At 43.3% G+C, this 17,703-nt stretch overlaps 1 protein-coding gene across 13 annotated transcripts in view; it reads left to right on the top strand.

Moving 5' to 3' along the window:
* The window catches only part of LOC112265216 (trafficking kinesin-binding protein 1), a 40,348-nt gene that overhangs the window by 12,159 nt on the left and 10,486 nt on the right, over positions 1–17,703 (top strand). For 11 of the 13 annotated variants that reach the window (XM_024442322.2, XM_024442320.2, XM_024442325.2 and 8 more), the window contains 2 exons: positions 1,778–2,120; positions 2,541–2,732. In XM_024442322.2, the coding sequence (XP_024298090.1) occupies positions 2,060–2,120; positions 2,541–2,732 (253 nt within the window). In that variant the 5' untranslated portion in view covers positions 1,778–2,059. Of the gene's footprint in view, positions 1–1,777; positions 2,121–2,540; positions 2,733–13,963; positions 14,554–17,703 lie in introns of those variants that run through there. The other 2 variants (XM_024442326.2, XM_024442327.2) reach the window with 2 other exon arrangements.

Genomic DNA, 17,703 nt, shown 5'->3' with positions numbered 1-17,703 from the left:
TGGCTAGTGATACATGTATTACATAAGGATGCAGTCGATGATATAGAGTACAGTATATACTAGGCTACCGTCGTGCGCGTGCATGCGTGTGTCACATGTTTTGTCTACCCACATGCACGGTCAGTGCTTTGTTAACCAAATAGTCCTCATAATATGTCCTCGACTCAGACTGCAATGCATAGCTAATGTATTGTATGATATCCACTGTCCTTTACCACTGACCTTGATATTGCCTATGTCTGAAGTATCCAAACACTAACAACCACAATATGACAATAAAACTGGATGTGACAATTAGGACATTGTTAGAATGTCCTGAACCCCCCTGCAGCATTTCCTGGCAGACATGTAGATGAATTGATATGCCTTACAAAGAGGGACACTCATGTTTCTCTTTGCTTTTGTAAACGGTATGAATTACCATTTTACTCCTAATACTATAATACAGGTTACAGCAAGCCTTAGCACGCAGTCCCAGTTGGAGTGTACAGCACTATTTATTGTGCCTCGTCAAGATTTGTTTAGTAACTGTGTTGGTTTAAATGTCATAAGGTGGTGTGTTGTGCTCCGGTTGTAACGTGATCTGTGTGTAGCTAGGGTAACTCTAGCTTTCTGACCCTGAAAAGTCTGGGGAAAGGCCAAGCCTAGTGAGACAATGGGAGCATACATGGCACTGTACATGGCTTTAATAAGATTAAGATGCTTGTAAATTCGTGGTTCAAGTGTCTGAAGTAAATTTATTTTCAACTGGTCCTTAAAAGTGACCGAAATCTGTATGTCTTTTCACCAGGCTGTTATAGAAAACGAGAGCATCATTTCAGTGTCTCACCTGGAACAACGGGTGAAATACATTTCAGTAAAGGGATGAGAGTTTTCTTGATACATTCGCATTTGATGGCATTCCCATGTTCAAACGTCAAACGGCATTTAATGTTATGCCGTTCCGCGCTAAAACGTAAAAGACTATGAGGTTGGTGAATTAAAGATGGTCGGTTTGAATTCATCTTTCTAACCAGGTTTCCATCCAACCTTTTTATGCGAGTAAAGTACATGTCAGATAAAAAAAATGTAAATGACAAGACTGATGGAAACAGAATATGTTTCAGTAAAACTTTCCAAAAAATAAACTAGACTAGGTGGGGTCTTTTTGTGTCTGCAAAATGAATTATGCGTAAAATGTCATTGGAAGCTCTTTTATGCAAATATGAATATAATAATCGTAATGTCAAAGGTAACTTGGAGTCACACATGGAGTTTATTAGGCTACAGATTTAAATACATTATGATGAAATTCACAGGGTGGTCCTTTCCAAGAAATACCCAAAGGTCTCATTCTGGTGACATGGTCATCAATGCTTGACTGCCGTTTGACAAATAAAAAATAATCTTGCACTTTTGTCGTAGATACAGTAGCCTACTGTATCTACGCTGTTGGCTGGAGAGCACGTGCCAATACCAGAGTTGGCACATGCTCTCTGTCACGCAATTTTTGTTGTTGTGATAAACCCGTCAATGTATTTGAAAATGCGATGGAAACCCATTTAACTTTTATTTTTTATTCAGTACATGGGAACTTAACTGCAAAATGTATTTTGATGTGCATTACGTCATCACACACCTTTCATCTGCAACAAGTCAATTTGATGGAAACGCATCTCTGGTGGGAAAATGCGCAGTGTTTTTATGCAGATTTTTAGAATATTTGCATGAAAATCTGTCGCCAATTGGATGGAAACCTAGCAACACTATATATATTTTTTCTCTCTTCCTCTCTCAGACCAGCCCTGGTACCAGATGTGCGATCAGCCTGCTGTTTTCTCCCTGATCCACCAGGGGGCCTCAGTCACTCACAGAGACCAACCCTGAGTCCTCCACCCTCACCCTGAACACCCCGGCCCCAGTCAAGCTGTCCCACCCTCATCCATCTCCATCTCCTCCTTATCTCTTCTTCTGGCCCGCACACTCCCCACTGGACCCCCTGTTGACCCTCTCCCTTTATAGGGGGGAGGCGTCCGGGGGCCTCGATGAGGAGACCCTGCCCCTTTATGAGGGCCTTAATATGGAGTGCGACCTCCTGGAAAGAGTGGATAGGGGAAGCCATGATGTGTCCACCCTCACTGGTAGGTCACAGTAAATGAATGTAGCAGATGGGTTGTAGGGAATTGGAGAAGGGGTTCACTTTCATGTTGGACAGCACTTGTTAGAAGCTAGTGGGAAGATGTGTCTCTTAGAACCATTGCAGGGGACATTAGATGGGAACTCCATCCAGTCAGTGCCTCAGGGGGGCAGTAGAGACTTGGAGATTTCAGAACGCTCAATCCAATGTGATGAATGCTGTCTCTTTGTTCTTCCATATCTCCCTTGCCACCCTCCCTCCCTCCCTCCCTCCCTCCCCCTCCCTCCCTCCCTCCCTCCCTCCCTCCCTCCCTCCCTCCCTCCCTCCCTCCCTCCCTCCCTCCCTCCCTCCCTCCCTCCCTCCCTCCCTCCCTCCCTCCCTCCCTCCCTCCCTCCCTCCCTCCCTCCCTCCCTCCCTCCCTCAGAACTTTGTTCAGGTGGCGATAGTGAGGTGGAGATAGTGAGCCTGCTGTCTGAGGGACTGCCTAACTACACTCTGCGGGCAGACTGCATGTTTGGCTACGACCACGACGACTGGCTCCACACTCCTCTGCTGCCCCCGGAGGTTGCCCTGGGACTCACACATGACCAGATAGAAGAGACACTCAAGTACTTCTGTAAGTTCACCACTCTGTCCACGCTAGGCATCTAACACAGGAGAAGGCAACTCTGGTACTGGAGTGCCAAATGTACCGCACCTGTTTTACTAGTTAATCACTTCACCAACTTAGCTTGGAGGGAATCAACCACTTAAATCCAATGATGAGTTGACTCATGTGGTGCAGCTGGCTTGAGTGAAAGCACCTACCTGGTCTCCTAGATCTAAATTGGAGCTCGTATTCATAAAGGGTTTTAGAATAGGAGTGCTGATCTAGGATCAGGTCCCCCTGTCTCTCCTATATATTACACCATTATTTATCATTGCTGCATATCAGAGGCAAGAACAATTCGCAGATGAACTTGAAAATGTCTGGTATGATTTGACGAAAACACAGACATTTTGCCAAGGCAGAGATGAGTGGCTGACACCGAGACATACTTGGACAGCAGTGGACACTTCCATTCGGGCCCTTTTGACAATCGCCAAATGTCATAATACTTTTTGGTGTTTTGTGTAACAGATGTCTCTTTCAATTCACCACTGTTTGGAGGCTGGAAATATGTTGCCAGTGGCTGAACATGCACAGGTAGTCTAGTAAAACAGCCCTTTGAAGCAGGGCTGGATTACTGCAGGGGTTTACATGGACTGATGCCCCTGGGCCTAGGACTGTGGGGGGCCCAAGAGGTAGCAAAAAAATATTTCAAAAATGTGTTTCAAAAAAATAAATATACGGTGCATTCAGACCCCTTCCCTTTTTTGAAATGTTATTACGTTACAGCCTTATTCTAAAATTGATTTAAAAAATGTTTTCCTCATCAATCTACACACAATATCCCATAATGACGAAGCAAAAACAGGTTGTAGAAGTTTTGCAAATTTATAAAACATAAAAAACATAAATACCTTATTCACAAAAGTATTCAGACCCTTTGTTATGAGACTCAAAATTGAGCTCATGTGCATCCTGTTTCCTGTGCATCCTGTTTCCATTGATCATCTTTGAGATGTTCCTTCAACTTGATTGGAGTCCACCTGTGGTCAATTCAATTGATTGGCCATGATTTGGAAAGGCACACACCTGTCTATATAAGGTCTCACAGTTGACAGTTCATGTGAGAGCAAAAATCAAGCTATGAGGTCGAAGAAATTGCCCGTAAAGCTCTGAGACAGGATCGTGTCAAGGCACATATCTGGTGAAGGGTACCAAAAAATGTCTGCAGCATTAAAGGTCACTAAGAACATCATTCTTAGATGGATGATGTTTGCAACCACCAAGACTCTTCCTACAGCTGGCCGCCTGGCAAAACTGAGCAATTGGGGAGAAGGGCCTTGGTCAGGGAATGTTTTCCTCAACCAGAGGAGGACTCAGAAGCCCGCTGTCAATGAGTGCACACATTCTGCTCCTGCTGCCCTGTTAATCGTCAGATGGTGGGGAGGAGAAGGAGGTAGGGGGCCCACATGGGTAACTGGGGAGCCCTGTCTTGATTGATTAACTGATTAATAAACTTTTTTTTAAAATGTTTTAAATGCATAATAAATCAATTGTGTGAGTCAGGGGCTGGGCCCAAGCCTGTTGGAAGCCCAAGAGGCAAAACAAATTGTATTATTATTATTTATTTTATCCAAGGGAACTGACCAAGAACCCGATGGTCACTCTGATAGAGTTCCTCTGTAGAGATGGGAGAACCTTATGGAAAGACAACCATCTCTGCAGTAGTCCAACAATCAGGCCAGATGGAAGCCAGTCCTCAGTAAAAGGCACACGACAGTCCACTTGGAGTTTGACCGGGGCGAAGGTTCAACTTCCAACAGGACAACGACCCTAAGCACACAGCCAAGACAACGCAGGAGTGGCTTTGGGACAAGTCTCTGAATGTCCTAGAGTGGCCCAGCGAGAGCCCGGGTCTTGAACTTGATCGAACATCTCTGGAGAGACATGAAAATAGCTGTGCAGCGACACTCCCCATCCAACCTGAGAGCTTGAGCGCTTCTCTTCTGCAGAGAAGAGTCTGTAACGTAATAAAATGTGGAAAAAGTTGAGGGTCTGAATACTTTCCGAATGCACTCCATCTTTCTTTTTTACTGCAACCGCCAACCACAGGAGGACTCAGAAGCCCGCTGTCAATGAGTGTACACAGTCTGCTCCTGCTGCCCTGTTAATCATCAGATGGGGGGAGGAGGTAGGGGGCCCACGTGGGTAACTGGGGACTGATTTAATAAACTTAAAAATAATAATAATTGCATAATAAATCAATTTTACTGGTCAATTGTGTGAGTCAGGGGCTGGGCCCAAGCCCGTTGGAAGCCCAAGAGGTAAAACAAATTGTATTATTATTATTTATTTTATCCAACCACAGGAGACAACTCTCAATGTTCAAAATACAACAGAGAGCATAATTTAGCCAAAGAGGATCAATAGTTTCTAAACAATAACTGTTGATTAAATTTGATCACAAGCCATACATCTAACTGCCAAAATAAATGAAACACCAACATAAAGTGTCTTAAAATGGTTTGGGCCACCACAAGTTGCCAGAACAGCTTCAATGTGCCTCTGCATAGATTCTACAAGTGGATCTAAACCATGCCAGGAAAATGCACCCGACACCATAACATACTGTATACTTTGTATGCCCCCAGCTTTGAAGTCATTGTTTGACAATCAGATCAAAACATCATGACTGGTTGTGTTTATGCCACAATAAAAGGTCATACATTTTTCAAGTAAAATTACAAATCTTTATGACTAGGCCCACAGAGATCATATTAAATTGATTGGGATTCTATATTTAATTCTATGTTTTAGGCCCATACATTTTTTTAGGGACACACTCAAATGGATGCACATATAGGAGGTCCCGTACCGGGAAGAAATGAGTTCTACTTTCAGCCCTTACGGGAACTGATGCTTAAACATCCACAACTTGATGTACTGTACCTGTGGCATTCAGGACCAGGACTACCGACTCCCAAAGCTATTGCATGTACTGCTGTGGAGGCGTGTCTTATATTTCAGGGTTGAGAACATGCTGTCCACTATCTAGTGTCCTAACCTGGTAAGATTAAGTCAATACATGACTTAATCCTCAGTTGAATATGTACTGAATGTCGCAGGGCTAATCAATTCCGGTCCTGGAGGGCCGAAACACTTCTGTTTTGCGTCCTCTCTTTCCAATTAGGGACTAATTTAGACCTGGGACACCAGGTGAGTGCAATTAACTACTAAGTAGAAACTAAAAAACAAATGTTTCGGCCCTCCAGGAACGGAATTGAACAGCCCATAGTGTTTTATAGGCAATGTTTTAGCCTACAGCAATTCCATCTTAAAGTCTTACTGTGAATTGACCCCTCACATATGCTTTGTAATTGGTAAATGGAAACTTTTTCACAGATTACACATATCCTTTAATCACTGGACTTTATAGTATAACATTGATAGTGGCAAAAGAGAGAGAGATTAACCTATCAGGTCATCCATATGGTGTGGATCTAAAGAGCTTGTGTTCTGACTCCTTGCCTGTAAGACAAATACAATTGGAAGAAATAAGATACATTGCCTTGCAGAAGTATTCACCCCCTTGGCGTTTTTCCTATTTTGTTTCATTACAACCTGTAATTTACATTTATTTTTATTTGGATTTCATGTAATGAACATACACAAAATAGTCAATTGGTGAAATGAAAAAAATTACTTGTTTCAAAAAAAAAAAAAAACCCACGGAAAAGTGGTGCGTGCATACAGTGGGGCAAAAAAGTATTTAGTCAGCCACCAATTGTGCAAGTTCTCCCACTTAAAAAGATGAGAGAGGCCTGTAATTTTCATCATAGGTACACTTCAACTATGACAGACAAAATGAGTGAAAAAAAATCCAGAAAATCACATTGTAGGATTTTTAATGAATTTATTTGCAAATGATGGTGGAAAATAAGTATTTGGTCAATAACAAAAGTTTATCTCAATACTATGTTATATACCCTTTGTTGGCAATGACAGAGGTCAAACGTTTTCTGTAAGTCTTCACAAGGTTTTCACACACTGTTGCTGGTATTTTGGCCCATTCCTCCATGCAGATCTCCTCTAGAGCAGTGATGTTTTGGGGCTGTTGCTGGGCAACACGGACTTTCATCTCCCTCCAAAGATTTTCTATGGGGTTGAGATCTGGAGACTGGCTAGGCCACTCCAGGACCTTGAAATGCTTCTTACGAAGCCACTCCTTCGTTGCCCGGGTGGTGTGTTTGGGATCATTGTCATGCTGAAAGACCCAACCACGTTTCATCTTCAATGCCCTTGCTGATTGAAGGAGGTTTTCACTCAAAATCTCACGATACATGGCCCCATTCATTCTTTCCTTTACACGGATCAGTCGTCCTGGTCCCTTTGCAGAAAAACAGCCCCAAGGCATGATGTTTCCACCCCCATTCTTCACAGTAGGTATGGTGTTCTTTGGATGCAACTCAGCATTCTTTGTCCTCCAAACACGACGAATTGAGTTTTTACCAAAAAGTTATATTTTGGTTTCATCTGACCATATGACATTCTCCCAATCTTCTTCTGGATCATCCAAATGCTCTCTAGCATACTTCAGACGGGCCTGGACATGTACTGGCTTAAGCAGGGGGACACGTCTGGCACTGCAGGATTTGAGTCCCTGGCGGCGTAGTGTGTTACTGATGGTAGGCTTAGTTACTTTGGTCCCAGCTCTCTGCAGGTCATTCACTAGGTCCCCCCGTGTGGTTCTGGGATTTTTGCTCACCGTTCTTGTGATCATTTTGACCCCACGGGGTGAGATCTTGCGTGGAGCCCCAGATCGAGGGAGATTATCAGTGGTCTTGTATGTCTTCCATTTCCTAATAATTGCTCCCACAGTTGATTTCTTCAAACCAAGCTGCTTACCTATTGCAGATTCAGTTTTCCCTAGCCTGGTGCAGGTCTACAATTTTGTTTCTGGTGTCCTTTGACAGCTCTTTGGTCTTGGCCATAGTGGAGTTTGGAGTGTGACTGTTTGAGGTTGTGGACAGGTGTCTTTTATACTGATAACAAGTTCAAACAGGTGCCATTAATACAGGTAACGAGTGGAGGACAGAGGAGCCTCTTAAAGAAGAAGTTACAGGTCTGTGAGAGCCAGAAATCTTGCTTGTTTGTAGGTGACCAAATACTTATTTTCCACCATCATTTGCAAATAAATTCATTAAAAATCCTACAATGTGACTTTCTGGATTTTTTTTCTCATTTTGTCTGTCATAGTTGACGTGTACCTATAATGAAAATTACAGGCCTCTCTCATATATTTTTAAGTGGGAGAACTTGCACAATTGGTGGCTGACTAAATACTTTTTTGCCCCACTGTATGTATTCACCCCATTTGCTATGAAGCCCCTAAATGAGATCTAGTGCAACCAATTACCTTCAGAAGTCACAGAATTAGTTAGATTGCACACAGGTGGACTTTATTTAAGTGTCACATGATCTGTCACATGATCTAAGTATATATACACCTGTTCTGAAAGGCCCCAGAGTCTGCAACACCACTAAGCAAGGGGCACCACCAAGCAAGCAACACCATGAAGACCAAGGAGCTCTCCAAACAGGTTAGGGACAAAGTTGTGGAGAAGTACAGATCAGGATTGTGTTATAAAAAATATCTGAAACTTTGAACATCCCACCATTAAATCCATTATTCAAAAATGTAAAGAATATGACACCACAACAAACCTGCCAAGAGGGGGCCGCCCACCAAAACTCACGGACCATGCAAGGAGGGCATTAATCAGAGAGGCAACAAAGAGACCAAAGATAACCCCGAAGGAACTGCAAAGCTCCACAGCGGAGATGGGAGTATCTGTCCATAGGACCACTTTAAGCCATACACCCCACAGAGCTGGGCTTTACGGAAGAGGCCATTGCTTAAAGAAAAAAAATAAGCAAACACGTTTGGTGTTCGCCAAAAGGAATGTGGGAGACTCCCCAAACATATGGAAGAAGGTACTCTGGTCAGATGAGACTAAAGTTTATCTTTTGGTCATCAAGGAAAACGCTATGTTTAGCGCACACCCAACACCTCACATCACCCCGAGAACACCATGATGGTGGCAGAATCATGCTGTGGGGATGTTTTTCTTCGGCAGGGACTGGGAAACTGGTCAGAACTGAAGGAATTATGGATGGCGCTAAATACAGGGAAATTCTTGATGGAAACCTGTTTCAGTCTTCCAGGGATTTTAGACTGGGATGGAGGTTCACCTTCCAGCAGGACAATGACCCTAAGCATTCTGCTAAAACAACACTCGTGTGGTTTAAGGGGAAACGTTTAAATGTCTTGGAATGGTCTAGTCAAAACCCAGACATCTATCCAATTGAGAATCTGTGGTATGACTTAAAGATTGATGTACACCAGTGGAATCCATCCAACTTGAAGGAGCTGGAGCAGTTTTGCCTTGAATAATGGGTAAAAATCCCAGGGGTTAGATGTGCCTAGCTTATAGAGACATACCCCCAAGAGACTTGCAACTGTAATTGCAGCAAAGGTGGCTCTACAAAGTATTGACTTGGGGGGGTGAATAGTTATGCACGCTCAAGTTTTCTGTTTTTGTCTTATTTCTTGTTTGTTTCACAATAAAAAATATTTTGCATCTTCAAAGTGGTAGGCATGTTGTGTAAATCAAATGATACAAAACCCCCAAAATTCCAAGGGGGGGTGAATACTTTCGCAAGACACTGTATCTCAATACACAGTGTAAGCATTAGTAGTGTCCACAAGAGAAGACTGAATGTAGCAATTTGTCCTGCAATAATATATCTGATATTGGACCAATTTATCCTGGTGTCTTTAAGTCACACTTGAAAATACCCTCATAATAGAATCACACATAGTGGTGACCAAATTCTTGGTTGGATGGGGTGGTATGGGTCCAAAGGGCTTGGTTGGTAGCATGTTGCCAACAGGGAGTACCGTATATAATGACCATGGTAAACTCCTGCTAGTTTATCTTGAACTGTAAATCTGAGGTCTGACGCAGATTCCGAGTTCAGGTCTGGCTAAAGATTATATCTGTTTCAATTGTCCTTTCAACAAAGTGTTTTCGCTTGACTCTCCTACGTAGACATGGAAAAACAAATCTAATGAGATTTGTAAATGTTTTTTCAGCAATATTGTGATCGTTTTAATGGGGTAATGTTATAAATGTAAATGCTAAAATATGAGCTAGAGATAGATATGGGTGAAATTGATCATAGTCACAAGATCATAGTCTGATTCTAGGAAGAAACAGTTGATTTAGTACATGGACTCGTGCATACTTTATCCCTCAATCTAACACAACAAACACTCAGTTTACCCAAATCCAACACTCAACATCATCATGCTACTGACTGTTACAATGCTACTCCACTGTCATAATCACGTTAACGGGACACTATTATATCAGAATCTCCATTTATCAGTACAGTAGTACACGTATGTATGGTCTGTTTAGTAGAGGAGCTAACAGAAGATCCTTCCCCCTCCCTCTGCTCCCCTCCCTCTGGTGACTTTAGGGGAGGTGTCTAATCCTCTAGCCACATCCCTTCCCCTGTTGCTTGGGGCCACAGATGCCAAATGCCACTAAACTGATTAGCATGTTAGCTACAATCAGTTTCCTTCTGCACCTCCAGTCCAGGACTGACTTTAACAGTAGCCTTTACAAAGGGCTTGGTCCCGAGCACTGACTGCTCTTCCGACATCACGGCGACACTGACCGTACTCTCGTCACTGTGTAGGACTTGGTCGTCTTAGCAACCTATCAGTGGTGTATATTTTAATGATCTGTCTGTGAGCATAGTGAAGACCAGAGTGGTGACAGGTTGAAAGCTCAGAGATTGGGTTTGCTGTGTAAACAGTGGGTATTTGTGGCCTTTGGTGTAATTCTTTAGAGAGACATCCTGAAGAGGTTCATTAATGTGAAAGCTAGTCGATGGTCTCAAATATAGATGGACGTTTAAGATTGGTTGAACATTTTGGCCAGGTCTCCCCTGTTTTTTTATTTTTTTATTTTTATTTTTTTTACCTCAATGGGACATCATGGTGATTATATGATGTTTGTTTCCAACATTAGGACTGTTTCCCTAAGGAAGTTAAATCCGCTTTGTGTTTTGTTTCCTTGCCAAGATACTAACGAGTATCGCGAGACTGGTATTGTCCCGACCCTACACTCAAGCCGATCGTGACTAGGGGTACGTTGCCATGTTGGTTCCCATGTAAGACAGGATAGACTGTACTCTCCTTTACTCAAGTCAATCATAACTAGAGGTACAGTGCCAGGGATACAAGGGTTGCCAGATTCCAATAAGATAGTGAGAATAATCCCCCATAAAGCAGGATAGGCTGTACCCTCCTTTCACTCTGTCTTCTTTGCAGACCACAGGACAGACAGGTACACAGCCAGTCAGCTGACACACGGCTGTGTCTTATGCCTGATCCCGTGTTGACATTAGCTTCTTAGCATGCGGCACGTGCCCTAAACTTCTGTAAAGCTCTTATTTGGGTGTCCCTCTTCTGGCAATCTACATTGGTGCACACCTGTTCTGATCTAAATCTGTTCCCTCGCTCCTGTTTTTGCTCTCTGTTCCGTCTGTGGGTTGACCCATTCACTGCTTCTCTCACTTTCTACCCTCCTCTAGCTGTCTCCTTTTATACCAATTCAGTATGTTTCTCTTACTCCCTTTTCTCTGTTACTTCCGGGTTCTTTCATGCACCTTCTGTCTCCTGGCTTCTTTTTCTCCATCTCAAAGACTCTCTCTCCGTCTCTGCCACCCTTTTTTTTTAAAGATTCAACTTCCTTCCAGTTACAGACGTATTAGTAAGTAGTCCTTTTGTGTCTGGCTCTGTTGCTTGAAATACCGGTTCAGCTTACAGTCTTAACAGAGCTGGCAGGGATATGGGTGGATGCCCATGTAAGTAAATAGACACACCTGAAAGGGAGTTAACCCCTATCTCTGGGTGCATCTGAAATGGCATCCTATTCCCTATGTAGTGCACTACTTTTGACCCGGGCTCTGTTCAAAAGTAGGGCATTAGACAGGGAGTGGGGTGACATTTCAAATGCAACCTTTGTGTTTTGCCATTGCGCTGGACGGCTGACCACGTCAAAGAGCAGAACGTGACTGATTCCACTCTTCATATGTCGTTGTTGATCGACGCTTGCTATGTGACCACTTCATAGTGTACTTTACACTGGTTCAGTCTCTCTTTATCTGATCAGTGATATGGAGCTTATGGTGTTGTTTTGCTCATACTGTGTTCCACGGAAACCGTAGGCGCCCATAAAACTATTTGGCCATTGACCTCTAAGGGTGTGTTCTTTCATCTTAGTCAAATATTGACCTGTAAACTGCGTTCCATTGGTTGATTGCAAGGAAGTGATATCAGTGCAAAGTGGTTTCTTGTGTCAATATTGACTAGCAACTTATGTTTTTGTCCATATCTGCAGAGGCAGAATGGATTTGTCCATGAATAGCAGCTCTTGGTAACACTTTACTTGACCCTTCCACTGTTATTAGTATGATATTACATAAGTCATGATAACTGACATCATTTTATGTCAATATAACATTGTCAGGTTGCTTGCAGTGCTATTTTATGCACTCTAATAATGGCTAGGCTGGGGTGTGGGACTGTGTGGGGGGTCCCAGATGGTTGAGGCAGGGGCAGTTCTTGGGGAACCGTGGGGGGAGGACGGTTTGGGCCGGTGGCTGATGGATCACGGGTTCAGGTCCCCGTTTTTGACCTTGTGGGAGATCTGTCGACGTGCCCTTGAGCAGGGCGTTGACCCTGATTGCTTCTGTGTGTCTCTCTGGATGGGAGTCTGTTAGATGACTAATGTGATGTAGTTGTTGAGCTTGAGCTTCACTGCCAGTATATTGTATGTTTTTTAAAAATATTCAATAAAAAAACAATACAAAAACAAAACAATGGCTAGGTTGGCATAGTCATGACTGTGTCAAATCAGTCAGCTAATTATGACTGCTTAGTGCTTATGGTACGTGTTATTTCATGCCTTGGCAAAAACGTCAGCTTTGTCATAGATAATGTGAGGAAAATGTTAACAAACTTTACTACTACACGGCTTTTAATGAGCTTTGGTTTGGTGCACTTTTTATTGGAGACAAAGGGCCTGACCGTGTATATTCTGCACTGTAGCCTTCTTTAGATTAAGCTAGGGCCAAGATGGCTAACTTCCCATTGTCTTTCTAATACTGTGACTCAACAAATCCTATTGTAGCAGCGACCGGTTTCTGTTAACTGAATTAATCAGTTCGGTTTGGAAGGGTAAGGAAGTCCACTTGTATTGGATGGGCTGATATTTTTAGGGAGCTGGCAGCCTCCATTTTGTCTTGGCTGGCTAATGCGTCGTGTTGGGGTGCTGTGTACACAACCCTGGTAGGAAAGCAACGTGGATAGGGGGATGAAACTGGATAGGGGGATGAAACGGGATAGGGGGGTGTAAAGAGCGAAAGGCAAAGAGAAGGGGGAGACGGTGAAAGTTGTGTCCCAGCCGCCCCTTGCGTGCCGCACTCGACCTGAAAGAAACCGTCTGCGGGTGAAACATTTATGAAGGGGAGGTTAATATTTGATTGGGAGAGAACACTTGAGTGCCAGGGTAGCAACAGGGAGGGCACTGGGTGGATGAAGTGATGATGATTGTTGGTGGTGATGAAGGCTAGACTTCAGGGATGTGTTTTTCCCTATACAAAGTTGTTATATGTTAATAAAGCATACCTGGCATATATTTGATATTGTTTTTCCACATATCAGTTGATGTGAAATAAGCAGCTTTAGTACTTTGGGATTACTTTATTTTAACTCTGTCAATACAGACCATTATTTGCAAAACATGAAAACAATGGGCATCTCTCCAGTTTGTACGTTGCATTATTTTACTGTGCATGTGAGGTTTGTGCTAACATACTAAAGAGCTCAGTAAATTGAGAGGCCCTGCTGAAAACCCAGCTCGACGTCAATTCATATACTACCTTCCCTCTCAGACACCTATCCTCTCTCCACACAAACAGCAACAGTCCACACAAACATCAACAGTCGATTTACAATCCCAGTCTGTTTGTACAGTGTCAGTGTTGCTTCCCTCTCCCTCTAGAAGGGGGTGTGGCTCAGTCTGCACCAATATTATGTGTGCAGGAAGATAACAGTCATGGCCTTGGCTGGAGTGTACCATCTCACTCTGCCTCACGGGGATGCCGGGACTACGCGCATTCTCTCGCTAAACCAGATTATAATTTTGTATTGTGTTTTATATTAAAGACTTGCATTTCTATATGTATAGTTCTTAGGCAAAGTTGGGTATGATCTATTTTAGATTTTATGCGTCGTTCTGGTCTCAAACTACCTCCGACACCGCTCCTTCTCTTTCTGCGTTCCCACAGTCCAGTGTGGCCAGGTCGATATAAGCAAGAGGGTGACGGCAGATGGACCTCCCAGTCAGAGGGATTACATATTAACACTAAGGACAGCTCAGTCTCCTCTCACACACGTAACACATACCCACACAGTCACAGGGACACACAGAGGAGGATACTGTTTTGAACGCGCCACGGAGCATCGGCTTATTGGAACGAGCATAGAGCTGAAACAGGGAACAGAAGAACAAGAATAAATAGAGCAATATAACAGAAGGAGGGATGGAAGAGAGCTTCTGTCTGGTCACCATGGAGGTGTGGAGCTCCTCTGCTTCCGAGGAGGAAGAGAAGGAGAGCGGCCACGGGAGCCAGGAGGAGGAAGAAGAGGAGGTGGAGGAGGGAGGAAAGCCACACAATAAGGAGATTCTGTGCAGGGAACTGATGCAAGGTGAGGGGGTAAAGGGAGGATGAGAGACAGACAGAGAATAGAGAGTGATTGGGAGAGGAGCAAGGATCGAGGGAGCAATGGAGGTTGATAGAGGGGAAAAGGAGGGAGTTGCAGGCGATCGGGGATTCTGCAGCCATAAATCTGTCTTGTTGGCAGTGTTGCTGTGCTGTTAACATATTGTAGAATCTGTGCAGGTTACAGTCAAGCTAAGTGAGTGACGGTATGGCTGGGAAGGTGCTTATGCATGAATTATTTGTTGTATGAATGGTTCTTTCAGCTGTGATTTCATTCACATGCAGTAACACATGGTTAGGTTATTGACTGGCTGTATGTGTGTATATGAATATCTGAAGCCTGATCTGTGTCTCGACTTTTGAGTCATTGAAGTCACATATGCCAAATGTGTAACTTACCTCCAGTGAACAGGGGCTGCCAGGTATACTGAGCTTGCAGTTCTCCCCATTGAGTGTGAAGGTCACTGTGCCACAGTGTGTGTTCTTAGCAGCAGTTTGTGTTTTCCGTCAGCAGCAGCAGTGTTTTCTGTGGTGTATTGTCTCTGTGCCTTTTGAGTGTCATTGACTTTGGGCTGCAGTAGACAGACTGGCTGGAAAAGGTTTGTGGACTTTTAGGACTCAATATGAAGGTCAAAAACATGGAAATACTGGCTACCCACTCGGCACAGACGTCAGTTTGGTTAAAAATACATTTCACATGCTATTGGATTTATGTTAAAAGTTGGGTGTCTAAATGCCCTTACGATTGATGACATTTTGCAAATCCAATTAGTTTTCCACGTTGATGTCATCATATAGATTTTTTGGGGTTGAAATGACAGGAAACAAAGGTTGATTCAACCAGTTTTTGCCCAGTGAGTATGTTCTAGTACTGTCCAATTGCCCTGATGAGAACAATGTTTTGTAAAGATGGGATCTATCATATCTTAAATTAAGAAATTGAACCAACCCCTCATGTTTGAATTGGGTAATTTTCCATAATTGTTTCAGTGGGCATTTAATAGAATTTTCAATTCATGCCCTAAATTGATGAAATGACAAGCTGGTCATGCCGACCATGCTATTCTGTTATGGTCCTTCAATGTGGCAGGTATCATGATGATGCCCTAGATTCACACCCTAGTTAATTGTCTTCACTCCGTGCCTCTAGCAATATTCCATATGCTGGGTTACAGTATATTATACACTCAGTGGCCAGTTTATTAGGTACACCTCCCCGTTCACACAAATGATTCTCCTACGGACAGTGAGTCACGTGGCTTGCTATATAAAGCAGGCATGGAGACATTCCGTTTCTGTTCGGTTGAATGTTAGAATGGGCCAAATGAGTGACCTTTGCAACTTTGAGCGTGGCATGATCGTCGGTGCCAGGCGCACTGGTTCCAGTACCTTGGGGGACACAACTCGTCGGTCCTTGTCGGGGATGGGCTATTGCAGCAGATGAGCACATCAGGTTCCACTCCTATCAGGTAAAAACAAGAAGAAGTGGCTCCAGTGGGCACGTGATCACCAACACTGGACAATTGAGGACTGGAAAAATGTTGCCTGTTCTGACGAATCCCGCTTCCTGTTGCGTCATTCTGAGTCAGGATTTGGCGTAAGCAGCATGACCTCATCCTGCCTGGTGTCAACGGTACAGGCTGGTGGTGTAATGGGGTGGGGAATGTTTTCCTGGCACATGTTAGGTCCCTTGATACCAACTGAGTAACATGTCTATTCCCCAAAGAATTCAGGCTGTTCTGGAGGAAAAGGGGGGTCTGACTTTGTACTAGATGGGTGTACCAAATAAACTGGCCACCGAGTGTATAATTTTATTTCACCTTTATTTGTCGTTCTGCCCCTGAATAGGCAGTTAACCCACTGTTCCTAGGCCGTCATTGAAAATAAGAATTTGTTCTTAACTGACTTGCCTAGTTAAATAAAGGTAAAATAAAAAATTTAACTAGGTAGGCTAGTTGAGAACAAGTTCTCATTTACAACTGCGACCTGGCCAAGATACAGAAAAGCAGTGCCACACAAACAACAATACAGAGTTACATATGGCATAAACAAACATACAGTAGAAAAAAATCTAGAATGATACTACTACAGTATAATACTGAGTATATGAAATAAGAATACGGCAGATTATTCATTCTACCTCAGAATATTCTTGATCGATTCTTTGCAATATAGATCAGAAATGATGGTACACTATCAAGGGTTTGACTTGCAGATTAAAGGGGCACCCTGGTTTGACACACTGATATATAGTTTCTAAGAAGTGGCCTATTTCAGCTAGAGAATGTCTTTCTTTTCAGCCTCCATTTGGTCCTTTGTCTGAACGGGCAGCGTGCTGGCTGGCTGGCACCTTTTCTGTCAGTGCACTGCGACACTGGCATAGATGCTGGCACAGACCCAGAAAACGAACAGACTTTTCTAGAAAATCTCTGGCGTTACATGACGGTTACACAATGGCTAAATAAAATTGGATTATTTATAATATTTCATTACACAAGTACAGTACAGCTGTAATCTGTAGGCACTGCTACTCAAGGGATTTGATGATGATGTCCTCAGGGCTGCCTACACCACAGACGGGCAGAAACTTTAACCTGGGTGCAGTTTCTGCCACAAATGATGATTTCTTATCTCCCTTGTCGTCATTTAGTATTACGTGGAATTAACTAGGCTAATGATGTAATCATAAATTATGTATAGCTAGAGGCCGGATATATTTGATGAGGTCTAATATATTTAATAGATTACGTAGAGGTCTAATATTTCAGACCAAATAGTCAATTGGGTTTTTAATGTTTATAGACCCAAGTTCAATATTGAGATTCACTGGCTCTATACTGCTATACTGCCTTAAAACACTCATAGTAGGCCTCAATGACCCTCTAGGCAGGACATTGGTGTACTGGCTGTCTCTTTCTCCCTGACCCCTGCACCACACAGCTAAACGGATCAGGGCAGGAAGACGTAGGTATTGTGATGTCACGTGCAAGTTTCTGCAATCTGTCCCAGGCCCATACAATGGCCTGCCCTGTATTAGTAGCCTAATGCCTCAGAATGGACGTTCCAAGAAGATTGGGAGAAAGGCTTATGATAACGTCTGTAGTGATGCGAGAATCAGACTGACAGAGTTGAGCTT

The sequence above is a fragment of the Oncorhynchus tshawytscha genome, linkage group LG02 (genome assembly GCF_018296145.1).
Source record: "Oncorhynchus tshawytscha isolate Ot180627B linkage group LG02, Otsh_v2.0, whole genome shotgun sequence".
Taxonomy (NCBI): domain Eukaryota; kingdom Metazoa; phylum Chordata; class Actinopteri; order Salmoniformes; family Salmonidae; genus Oncorhynchus; species Oncorhynchus tshawytscha.
The sequence above is the reverse complement of the archived record's forward strand: the minus strand, read 5'-3'. Positions and strand labels throughout refer to the sequence as shown.